Source organism: Mytilus californianus, unplaced genomic scaffold, assembly GCF_021869535.1.
Source record: "Mytilus californianus isolate M0D057914Y unplaced genomic scaffold, xbMytCali1.0.p SCAF_57, whole genome shotgun sequence".
Classification (NCBI taxonomy): Eukaryota; Metazoa; Mollusca; class Bivalvia; order Mytilida; family Mytilidae; genus Mytilus; species Mytilus californianus.
Window position 1 is genome coordinate 666,443 of NW_026262709.1, and position 13,120 is coordinate 679,562.

Consider the following 13,120-nt stretch of genomic DNA (forward strand, 5'->3'; position numbering starts at 1 on the left):
CATTACTTTTTTTGCTGTTTTTCATCTGAAAGTCACATCGAGGCCTTCAACACGGAGCAAAACAACTTTCACTTCGCTGCAAGTTTAAGACGGTCCCTAGCATCGGCTTCTTTGAGATTCTTTGCAAAAATAATTTGGATAGACTTTGAAAGATGTAACACCACCAAATCAACCCCTTTTCAAAAAGAACATACTGAAAAGTAGAACATATCTAAAACAAAGTAGTTTATTCTTTTTATTTCTTTATTAGGAAAAGGTTCATTCCAGCTTCCCTCACTGATTGTGAATCGTGGTGCTCTGCAGATTTAGTTGCGGCATACTGCCGTTGTAGCACTGAAATAAAAAAGGTTTAAATGTTGTTATTTCACTACATATTGAATATATACACTAAAAACGGGAACATTTAGAATTGATAAAAAAAAACCAGAGCCTATGTATACTAGTTTACAAATCGTAAACACCTGATCCATATTTCAGTCAGCTTGGAATCATCGATACACAATTTTATTTCAGTAACATTTGATATAAAAATAAACAAATGGACTGTCCTGATTTGTGCACCAACAATAAACAAAATAGAATCCACGTTTATTTCCTATATATAACATGATACATATTTATTATAAGGTTAAATCCTAACTATCCTACTGCATGTCGATACTTTTATTTTGGTATTGCACTAGTCATGTCTTCTTTGACTGTCAATGGCGTTAAACACTAAATCCCTGGGATGTATTTAATTGATTTCAGTATCTGATGCATGACTTTTTATTAATAATTGTTTTGGCTTTTAACTAGCTTTCAGTAACTGCGAGTACTATTGTGTTAATTTGACCTGTTGACACAATTTGTAATGCATTTCTGTTATTCAATGTATATTTATTTTGTTTTATATCTCGTCTCACTATTTTTTATATGTACCACCTTTGATAAGTATTTAGTATGACGATACATTTTCTCTTCTGTACTCATACTGTAAACTACAAATTTATTTATTTTGTAAAAATTGTTTCCACACACCTTACAACAAAATAATAACATTTAAATTTACCGGTGTATGTTACATTATTTAACGCCATATTGTCCTAGGTTAAAGTTGTCTTTTTTTTTTGTTACACTACTGTTTCAGGTTAGGGTGAAGGTTGGCGCCTGTTAAAACGTTTAAACCCGCTGCATTTGTATGCACCTGTCCTAAGCCAGGAGCCTGTTGTTCAGTGGTTGTCGTTTGTTGGTGTGGTTCTTATGTGTTACTCGTTTCTCGTTTTTTATATAGATTAGACCGTTAGTTTTCCTGTTGGAATTGTTTTACACTAGTCATTTTAGGGCCCTTTATAGCTTGTTGTTTGGTGTGAGACACGGCTCCGTGTAGAAGGCCGTACTTTGACCTATAATTGTTTACTTTTTGACACATTGTGACTTGGATGGAGAGTTGTCTCATTGGCACTCATACCACATCTTCTTATTTAAAAATACAATTATAGCAGACAGCAACACGCAAGTACCACTTGATAATAGGCTCTTTATGGTAGACAAAGAACTCAAACATAGTGGCTGGGTTAATATACCCATTAGAAGATGCCGTATGATAGCCAATTTAACATCTTTCCATCTGAGACTAAGATATGTAAGCAACTGTTTGTTACCGAAAGGCCTTTACCAATGAGAAACCCATACCGCATAATAAGCATGCATCCAGCGGATTTAGTGTAATGACGTCACCAGCAGTCTGAGAAATACATAACCTTGTATAATACTAAAATATAAGTATCAATAGGAAAAGTTTTAATTACTATACCATGTATACAGCAATACATATTATATACATGTGTTAATTCATAAATACTAGTACATGATTCAATGAAATTACTGAAAAAGTCAAAAGTAAATGGTCCTACCAAAGTGTTGAATTGATAACCTTCCCAGAATATATTTATTTAAAGGATCAATAAATGTCTATGAATCGGATCTACACTTTTGGACTCTATAATTAATATCATCGTTTTTAGAGTTTAGAAATACACACCGTAAGATTTGATAATAATAAAAAAACACGACCGTCGAAAAGTGAAAACGACGTAAGTTTGTCGTAGTTTTGCATTTGTATAGAGTGACCTGTCTGGATTTGAAATATCTAAAACAAAAAAAGGACAACCACTGTTTTTGATATAACATTTATGTTTTGATAATTCAAAGGACAAATATCACCCAAATATTGTATTTTCTATCAATTAGATTTAAAGTTTTGCTATAAACTACTAATAATAACAATATAAATTTCTGTTTTTTAAGAGGAAAGTAGTGTTATTTACAATACATACTTTTGATATTAGCAAAAGCATACATATATATTGTCAAAGAAATCATTTACATCTTTAATCATCTCATTACAGTCCTGGTTTTGGTAAAGTTAGTATATTTATCTTTTTTTTTCATTTCAGAAGAATGCTTTGTTTATAGTTTAAATTGGACCGTTACTTGAAATGAGAAATGATTATGTTGAAGTATATTGTAGAATATACAATAAAAAAAAAATCCTAACTGTCAACCCCACTTGAAGACCATCACGCTTTAAATTTCAAACAACCAACTAGTTTTTACACTCCAAAAATAATTCCAAATTTCATTATTTCCAAATGCTTATTATAAAATCATTTATAAATTCTTTGATTATAATAAAGGGACCAGTTGAATGAATAGAAAGATTATTTGTCGTCCACTTTCTATTAGTCGGATTGAAACGGGTTTTATGTGGGCTAGTGATACAGTAGATTAATCACTTAGACCATCGGCCACTAAGACCCCCTGTGTTCTCACTTGATGTCTTTGTTTAATGTTGCAATTTCCATGTTTGATAGGGAGCAACAATAAATCATTGAAACTATCGTTTGTCACATTTGCCTGATTGCCAGGTATTGACGCTTTTAACGTGTTTGCAGTAATGTGATCGTACATAATTACCTTTTTTCACATATGTAGTACGAGGGTAGTTTGCACTCTCTGTCATTCCATTTGTATCGAAACATTGCAGAAAGTAGAATACAACCTTGTCTTCCATCCTTATTGGATGGCTGCCCATATGCCCAATCCGAAACTGTTATTTTCTGGTTGGTTGAATCCCAGTTGAAATCGAACTTTCCCTTTCCGATACGTTTTCCACCAATCCAAAACCCTGTAGAAGACAAGTTGAAGTGCAAAACATGAAAGCATAATAACTTTCATACTTTATTTTTTATTTTTTTTTTTTGGAATTAAGACAAAAACAAGTTGAAATCAAATATCCGATCAAGGAAACCATCTGGCGTTCAAAACATAAGTCAGAATGCTTAAGATTTAACCACACAAATACCACCAACACCAGATGTTAAAAACAAATTACAGAATTTGTGTACCAATTGTCGCTACCTAAATACCGTTCTCTTTTCCCCGATTTTGATATCACTAAATAAAACTTTTCATTGAATTTGTACTTACATGAGCCACACGGCAGGTGCAACATGCTAAACCTGAGATCACTCTTGGTTTTTGATGGCTTGTGTTGCTCATTTTTCTGTGCAACGTGTCGTGGACTTATTGGTCTTTTGTGTTTTTGATTATTTCAGGATGCTGTCAGATCTTTTTTAATAATGCATTTCAAATGTCTGTCCCCTTGGTATCACCATCTCTTTCTATCGTCGGTTCTCAAAAGGGTGAGCATATTGGTACCTACTACTTGCTCTTATCAAAATGTTCATTGCATGAAAGTCAAATTTCTTTAATCAGTAGAAGCCAATACATTCATAAAAAAGAGGCGGAAGATAACGAAGAAAAATTAAAAAAAAAACATAAGTCGACGAAAAACTCGCAACATCGATCATGACAAACAACTAAAAACAACGAAAATGATTAATATAAATAAGAAGATGTGGTATGAGTGCCAATGAGATAACTCTTCATCCAAGTCAAAGTACGGCCTTCAACACGGAGCCTTGGCTCAAACTGAACAGCAAGCTAGAAAGGGCCCCAGAATGACTAGTGTAAAACAATTCAAACAGAAAAAACCAACGGTCTAATCTTTATAAAAAACGAGAAACGAGAAACACCTATGAACCACACTAACAAACGACAACCACTGAACAACAGGCTCTTGACTTATGACAGGTGAAAACAAATGCAGCGGGTTTAAACGTTTTAACAGGTCACAAAACGCTACATAGAAAAATAGAGATTAAACAGCACAAATCCTACATCATGAAAGACGTTCGGACGAACTTGAAGTAACAAAATTTCCATTACTTTGGATTTCATCAATTCGAGCATCACTGACGAGCAATTTACAAGTTTTGTCGGAATGGGCATCTGGTGCAGTAAAAATGGTACCGTTAATGTAACAGCTCGTTTTAATTCGTATACTCAAAAAGGATAAAGACGATTTTAAGGGGATATTAAAAAATCATAAGTCTAATAGAACAGATCATACCATGGCCAAAAATTAAAAATCGACGGCAGGACAAACCATTTTAACAAAACTTCCAATAGGAAACTGAAAACTAAGCAACACGAATCTAACAAACAACCGGAGTTGAAACCATGTGTTTTAGAAGAGTTAAGAATTCCTGTTTCATGTTGCATACGTCTCAAATGTCATTTGGTGTTGAAAATAGATTGCATTATGACTTTTTGAATAATTTAAAAGTACGTCACTTATCTTTTACCGTCACTATGTTGTAGCATTTTCATTCATGTTTGCAATTTGTGTACGGTAAAAAAAAATGAAAAAAAAATAACTACTTTTCAGTACATTAAATACAATGCCCTGTACGATAGCATGGACCGGGTCTTTATAACGATCCAAGGCTAATGCATTGTGTCCCTTATCTAAACTATTGTTAAGACGTCTTTTCAATATTACCTAATTTCCTAATTATCAGTGAGTCATTCAACCACATTATTATCTTGAATGATTCACAGGAACAACCATAAATTCTAAGTAAAGACGGTGGATTCAAATCATGAACAATATAAAAAAAAAAATTATATGACTTTCAGAATACTGTACTGAAATTTCCATTTATTATGAATCTGAATATTATCCATTCTTTACAATACAATGCATATTCGAACTTCTTCTTAGTAAATTGTGTTGCCAAATTTCCAGCAAGAAAACTAATTATAGACACATCACGAATTACTCTCATAGTGATTTACTATCAATAACATATTTCTAGCATAAATTTAGCTAGCGTGAAATTAAAGTTGGATGTGTATTTGCATGACAGGTGATGCGTGCATATCAGGAGACGCTTAACCTGTCGACACATCAGATATAGCTCTTTTTTGAGTTCATGCTATTGCCTCAGGTTGACTCTTGTATGTTTTGAATTGATTTTAAAGATTGGAATATCGGTCAGTAAGCTATTGTTTTTCTTAGTTTTAATACCATATAATATTTGCTATAATTCGATTTAAAGGGCTCGACCATTAAATCGCGTAATCAGAGTAAGACCAGCAATAGTTCATTAGCGGGTCAAAGCAGACGCGCATGTCTAAATTTATTACACTACATATAAATTAACTGTTCTTGCACTCCTCATCACAAATTTTGCAAACGCTATCTTCAAGGATTTATATTGATTTAAGGTCAGATTATTGAGTTAATTTAGTATACACATGATTACTTGATACCCACCCAGCCTCTCCCTTTATTTTCGATACCGCTGTTTTTGTTTTTATTTTACAGATTTATGTGTGTTGTCTGTACATATACTTCAACTTTAAAGAAAACCTGTCACGGCTTCTGGATCTGTTTGTGTTTATGTAAACACAAATAACCGAACTATGACCTCCATATGGTGAAGTGATAATGTATTGACAATAATAATGCACTGATCAAAGATGATGTTATGACCGTCTGTTGCCAGAGGTCATGGACGGCGGACTTTATAGGCTGCACCAGTACCGAAAAACTGCATTTATTATTATTTAGTTTAGAACATTAATCCATTTAATCTTCATTTACACTTCAAACGTAGTTTCTCATGTTGATTTGGACATCTGTTGCCAGGGTTAAATTCAGCACACTATTAATTCATAATTTCATTACATTTTAGTTTTATTTCAATTTTAATTATCTATTCTATTTTAAAGATGTGATTTGCAATTTTAATATACGGTTACCCAAAGACCCTTTGTTCATGGGTTGGTAACCGACAGAAGCCGTGATCTTACTTCGCCAATAAATATATATATTATTCTTAACATGTGTTATCTCTTATAACAAAGGTTTATCGACTATCTGTACGTTAAAAACGTTTGCTTACACTTTCTTTTTTTGAGTGAAGCAATCCTCCTTACAGCTTTTATTTCTTCAAGGGTTTCCAATTCTGCCAGCCTTCCACCTTTTGCTTGACAAGACGACTGAAAAACATAAATCTAGTTATCCTACGATATGATATTGTGTGTTATTGATTTGTACGAATTTGTGTTCAGTTATCTTTTATGCCTTTTTTTCAAAGATTACTGGTTTTAATGTACTGAAATTTGTTTCTTTTAATCCACTGATCAAGATTAAAAAACAAAGGGGGACGGAGAGAATTTGAAAAATGTTTTTTAGCCCATCACATATACATGTGCTTGTCCAAATGTTTTGAGAAAACTTATCAGTAGTTGTCTTATGACTCACTGACCAAATGAATTTAAACGATAAATGATAAGAAGATTTTTCATAGAAGAAATTTGTTAGTTCGTTGATAAGGCATGACCAAAAGTGGCTGTAAAAGAATTCGGACAAGATTCGATGACTGGTATTGACACTACTTTTTGTGTTTTATTGTTTATAAGCTTTTCAACGGTTGTAATAACTTTTATGATTGATCAAGTGATTGTTGGTTGATTAACGTCCAGTGAAAAATATTTCATGCTTTTCAGGACGAGAACAAATTATAAACAAATACAATAGGTATGTCCTGTATCAGAGGCTGTCCATGATGAAGTTCGGGGAAATTCAAACTGCCACGTGAAAATGAGGGTATATTGGATAGGGACAGCAATTTAGCTTCATTATTATTAACACTCTCTTTGCACGAGGCATTGGATTTAACGTCCCCATTAAGACCGGACGTGGCTGCGAACTTGTACATCCCGTACAACCAAACGGACGCCAACTTTTGCGAAGATTTTACTGCCGGTCGGAGGAAGACCAATGGTGGTCATATTTCAATTCCACAGTCACAGTCCAGAGTGACTGCTATTTTCTACATAAGAAATGCGCTGTACCAACTCAACTCAGGAATATGACAGACGTTTTCCATTCGCTTGATGGGTTTGAGCTTTTGATTTTGCCATTTGATAAAGGACTTTCTGTATTGAAATTTCTTTGGAGATCGGTATTTTTTTTTTTATTTAACTTTTTATTGCTGTTCTTCACATCTCAAAATGAATGAATCAAAATAAACAAACCTGAGCATAGTTCCATGGCAGTTTCTTCCCACTAAAAAAATAACAGCGTGTTCCTCTTAAAGTCCATCCGAATTTACAAGTTGGTACTGAAATAATCAAATACAGATGGCATTTTTAAACAATGAGTTATAAACAGATATAGGTGTGATAACAGCGTGTTCCTCGTAAAGTTCATCTGAATTCATAAGGTGGTACTGAAATAATCAAATACAGATGACATCGTTAAACAATAATTTATAAACAGATATCGGTGTAATAACAGCGTGTTCCTCGTAAAGTTCATCTGAACTCACAAGTTGGGACTGAAATAATCGAATACAGATGACATGGTTAAACAAAGGCAATAGTAGTATACCGCTGTTCGAAACTCATAAATCGATAGAGATAAAAACAAATCCGGGTTACAAACTAAAACTGAGGAAAACGCATCAAATATAAGAGGAGAACAACGACACAACAAAAACACAACATTAAAATGTAACACACACAGAAACGAACTATAATATATCAATTTATAAACAGATATAGGTGTAATAACAGCGTGTTCCTCGTAAAGTTCATCTGAATTCACAAGTTGGTACTGAAATAATCAAATACAGATGACATCGTTAAACAATGATTTATAACAGATATCGGTGTAATAACAGCGTGTTCCTCGTAAAGTCCATCCGGATTCACAAGATGGTACTGAAATACAGACGGCATTGATTTATAATATGGAGTAGGATATGCTTACCCTTCCGGAGCAACTGACATCTCCCCCTGAATTTTTGGTGGGGTTCGTATTGCTCAGTCTTTAGTTTTCTATGTTGTGTTTTGTGTACTGGTGTTTGTCTTTTTTCTTTTTTAGCCATTGTGTTGTCAGTTTATTTCGATTTATGAGTTTGAATGTCTTTTTGGTATCCTTCGCCTCTCTTTTATAAAAAAATAACAATGTATGTTAATAATTGCATTACTCTTATTTGTGTACTACTTATTTGACATTTTACAAACCTCAATCCCCGATGAAGCTTGTAAAGTTTGCAATGTTTCTCTCTCATTTGGAATATTTTGTATTAATATTGTATGATAATTTTAGAATAATTGAAATCAATAAACTGTCGCTAATCAGTAAGAGTGACACTTAAATTAAGCTTTTACACCATTTGATGATTTGATACATTATAAAATAAGTAGAAATCTTTCCTCTCATCAAAGATATCTTTAAAAAAAATAATAACGATATATTTTATTACGATTAACGGAAATCTTGCATTTATATGATGTGATTCATTTTTCGACAATTTTATCTTAGTCACTGATCAAATCAGACAAATTCTTAAAATTTACTGCACTTTAGTGCTTTCCGTGTACTTTTAGAATCTGACGCTTCTCTTGCAGATACAGAACTCCAAATAATCAAGTGAGCTACTTATTCGCTAAGCAATAACAATGATTTATACCACTCTTCCGGTATTAATGACGAAATTTATCATTTTCCAAGCATTGATGGTAATATAATTTACTCACCCAGCATCAATGTTAAATCATGTCATTCTTTATGAATTGTTAATGAGATATATCACTCACCAAGCATTAATGATGAAACATATCAATCTCTTAGCATGATGTATCATTGATCAAGCATTATTGATCAAACATGTCATTCTTCAAGCATCAATGGTAAGATATATCACTCAGCAATCGTTTATGATGAAACAAGTTATTTTCAAGCATTAAAGATGTGAAATATTACTCACGCATTTATGATAATACATACCAATATCTTAGCGTTAATGATGAGATATATCATTCACCAAACATTAATGATAAAACATTCTAATATCTTAGCATTAATGATAAGATATATCCTTCACCAAACATTAATAATGAAACATACTTATATTTTAGCGTTAATTATGTAAATTATGTTTTCAATCGACTTTCATGGTCAATTTCTAGATGTAAGTCAAGATATGAGGCAGACTTAACTGTATCTGTTGTATCCGTTATCTCAAGTTCGAAGGGACTAAACTTTTGTCTGTGTTACTAGAATAAATTGGATTCACAAAATGTTTTGACGATTTCACTGTATTTTTTGGCAATTTTTTACATATTGCAAAAAGTCGTAAAACTGGCACACCCTCAATTAAAAAAGATTGTGCATATTTTGCAATTATTGTGAAGAGGTTTTTTAAATACACACCGACTATTAATTGTTGATATGTTAAACACCGATAATTAATAATTTGTTTAAAGTATGAAGGTGCAACTCTTCAATTGGAAATCTCAAGTGAAGGTCCGGTAAAGGGCGAGTTATTTCACCTGTGAGATTATCGGAATTTATCACAAAGGGAAATTCATAAAAATCACCTTCATCTGTATGATGATGAGACATATTATTCTTCAATCACTTATGATTAGATGTGTAACTCTCCATGCATAACTAATGATATATATATATAAATATATATAGAAGTCTATAAAAAGGACCAACCAGCAAATATTTATATAAATATATATATATATAACAGTCAACGCAATCATAGGTTTGAACGTTGTTTTCAATTTAGACTCATCTATATTTAACAGTCATTATTATTACGATTTAATACTAACAAACACAAAGCTATTATTAAGACGTGTTATATTACTCTCCAAGCATCCGTGCATCAATAATATTTCATTTAGTGAAACAATTAATGCATATATAATGCTCTGAATTTGTTTATTAGTTCGGCTTTACAGTCTTGTTTGGTAACATCACCTTGCAACTACTGTTTAATTGTTTTGAACAAAATTTTAAAAGGAAATTGAATATGTTTTATATACCTAAATGGAACGAGTCAATCAAATCAAATCAAATCAAAATAAAACAAGTGTACGTGGGCTTTCTTGTAAAAAGAAAATACTTTATCTTTTCAAAATCTTAGAAATAAACTGCCATTTAAGCTCTAATTCCCCGATATATCCGTATACAGTGACCTTTGTTACGAGACCTCTCGTTAGAACTTCGGCCACCGCACAAATGGGAACGCATGGTAAATATGAAAAAACATAACATCGCTCTTTAAATTCACTTTTGTTTACCGTGCTGCACGATTCTGTATTGGTTGTTTATCAATATCACGATCCGGTAGACTTCGGCAACAATCTCGAATGTTATTTAGCTTGCAATCAACAATCACTGAATTAAATAGCATTTGTCGATACTACGTTTAACTTATACATTCGTAATAAATGTAAAACATGTGAATATCTAATCACTACGGTTTTAGCTATATTGATGCTTGGAGAGTAATATATCTCACAATTGTGTTTTAGCTTTATGGGCGCTTGGAGTTTTACACAACTATTCATTAGTGCTTTGCAAAGTGTATATTTTAAACATCCCACTTTTCAAGCATCGAAACATTAATAACTAGTCATATCAATTTCCAATGATCTAAATTTAAATGATCAGATACATAAATCTAAAACAAAACTTTTATATTTTGCACCTTGAAAGCATTAAATAATGAGGTATTTCCGTCTCAAAGAATTGATGATGAGATATATAAACAATATTATTAAAATACGTACGTATGCAAGAGGACCTGAGTTAGACGAAAAATAAAAAAGGGACATTCAAACTCATAATTCGACATCAAACTAACAATGTGAAAGCAAAAAATCGAAATTCGATGAAAAGACAAACAACAGTACACAAAACACAACATTTCACAAAACACAACATACAAAACTGAAGACTGAACAACATAACCACAACAAAAAACCGATTACCATCATACATTAATTAAATACAACACTCTCTAAACATTAAGTTTGTTCATAATACATACCTGATACCGGAGGCGGACATGTGACTGGGGGCGGACATGTGACTGGGCTAGGACAAACTGTAGGCATCACAGGTGATACTATAGTTCCTGTCATCATACCTCTCACTGTATTCATAACATTCATTGCCATCATTTGACCAACAGACATCATACTTCCATCAGATGATCTGATTGGAAAAGATAATCCAAGTAAAACACCGACTGCCAAACATACTTAAAAAGAGAAAAATGGCGATTATCACTTTTAGAAGATAAGAACATATTACAGAATGGATAAAATCATAAGTTTAGATAGTGAGGACGATCAATTACTATTATAAATTTTCAGTTATATAAGCCGGTGTTACCTGTGAGAGATCCGTCCGTATAAAATATTATTTGAGTTCCCAGCATATTTCTGTTGAAAGAGTAATGGAAATACGGAAATGTTTCCGATGTTGATTCTGTTGCTAGAGATTTTAGTTTTGACGTTATTGTCATTGTGAGCAACAAAATGCTATCTTCGGCTAACGTTTTTTTTTTATCTTTTTTTTTCTTTGCATATCAAATATTTTTTAAATACAAATTTATATCTTGAAACGACGAACATACAAAGTCAGCTGATTATTATTGATTTATCTTTGTGTACCAGATACAAAAATATGCCTGATTGATTGATGAGTTTAGTTTCCCAAAAGAACACATTTTGTCTGCTATAAAATAGGATGTTGAATAAGCACTAGATCAATTTTGAAACGATACGGAACTTATTTTCATTGCTAACTGTCAATACTCTTTTGGTAATCATATACAACAAATTTGCAAGGAACCATTTGATGCTCTTCCTTATATGTTACGTAAAATCCCGCGAGAAACAATACTGGAGAATAGAAATTATACTTGAAAAGATTTCTGCGCATATAAGAGATCTTTCAGTCTGTTTAACAGACAACAAATGTCGTCTTAGTTCAATAAGTGAGAGAGGCAGAAGAAACGTTCAAACTCAAAAATCGAAGAATAACTGGCAAACACCATGGCATAACACTATAACAACGTTTAATGTCAATAAGAACCTAAATTTTCAAATCTTTTGTTAAACCAGGTTAAACCATCTATGCCTTGAAATAGATTAACCTTTGTGTTTCGGAATAATATTAATATATGACTAACAGTACATATTCAAGATTACGTTTAAATAATATGTTATGGAAGCACAGACGCGCTGACAACTGGACTGGAAGTACTCGCATAGACAAACCGTTATCCAACAGATGCGTCGTAAACGGTGTCGCTTCATTTGGAGCCAATGTTTAACCTTGTTATTTTGTATATTTAATGAACATGATGAATTTATGAGCTTTGAACATTGTCGGACTATTTTTGCTTCTATTTCTGTCTTAATTTAAAACAAACAGCCTTAATGTAAGGAATTTAAACTTACATCCATTTCCGGGAGAAGTTTGACTACCTTCATTTAATAACAAAAGTGTGTTATCGAGACGACCATCGACGATATCGACAGGTTCATTATCTAGGGCAAACGGTCCATTGGCGACGAAGACGCGGTTATTTTCAACCTGAACAGGAACCTGGCCATGTACAATCTGGAAACAGGCATACACACACATAAACACAGTAACGGCCAAACCTACAATAAAAAAAAAATTAGTATCCGATACAATGCATGTAACATTGTAAACTGAATCAAGGTCTTTAAAAACATCAAAGGTCTCACAAAATGTTTTGACTATAAACTTTTGTTATCGATATCCATTAAGCTTTGTCCTGCACATAGATACATTACATGTAAATTTATAATGTGTTGTAAGATAATGAAGGTTCTAATTGAAATACATAAGACAACAGTCCATAGCCAATTAAGCAGA

At 32.6% G+C, this 13,120-nt stretch overlaps 1 protein-coding gene across 1 annotated transcript; it reads right to left on the reverse strand.

Annotated features, from left to right (window-relative positions):
- Positions 1-262: 262 nt before the first annotated feature.
- LOC127703931 (lymphocyte antigen 75-like) lies at positions 263-12,881 on the reverse strand. The gene is made up of 6 exons (XM_052207972.1): positions 12,676-12,881; positions 11,256-11,468; positions 7,435-7,520; positions 6,297-6,393; positions 2,959-3,169; positions 263-333 (listed from the first exon to the last, which is right to left on the reverse strand). Exons 1-6 carry the CDS (start codon positions 12,860-12,862, stop codon positions 306-308), a joined length of 822 nt encoding a protein of 273 aa, XP_052063932.1. The 5' UTR covers positions 12,863-12,881; the 3' UTR covers positions 263-305.
- Between the last annotated feature and the right edge of the window lie 239 nt (positions 12,882-13,120).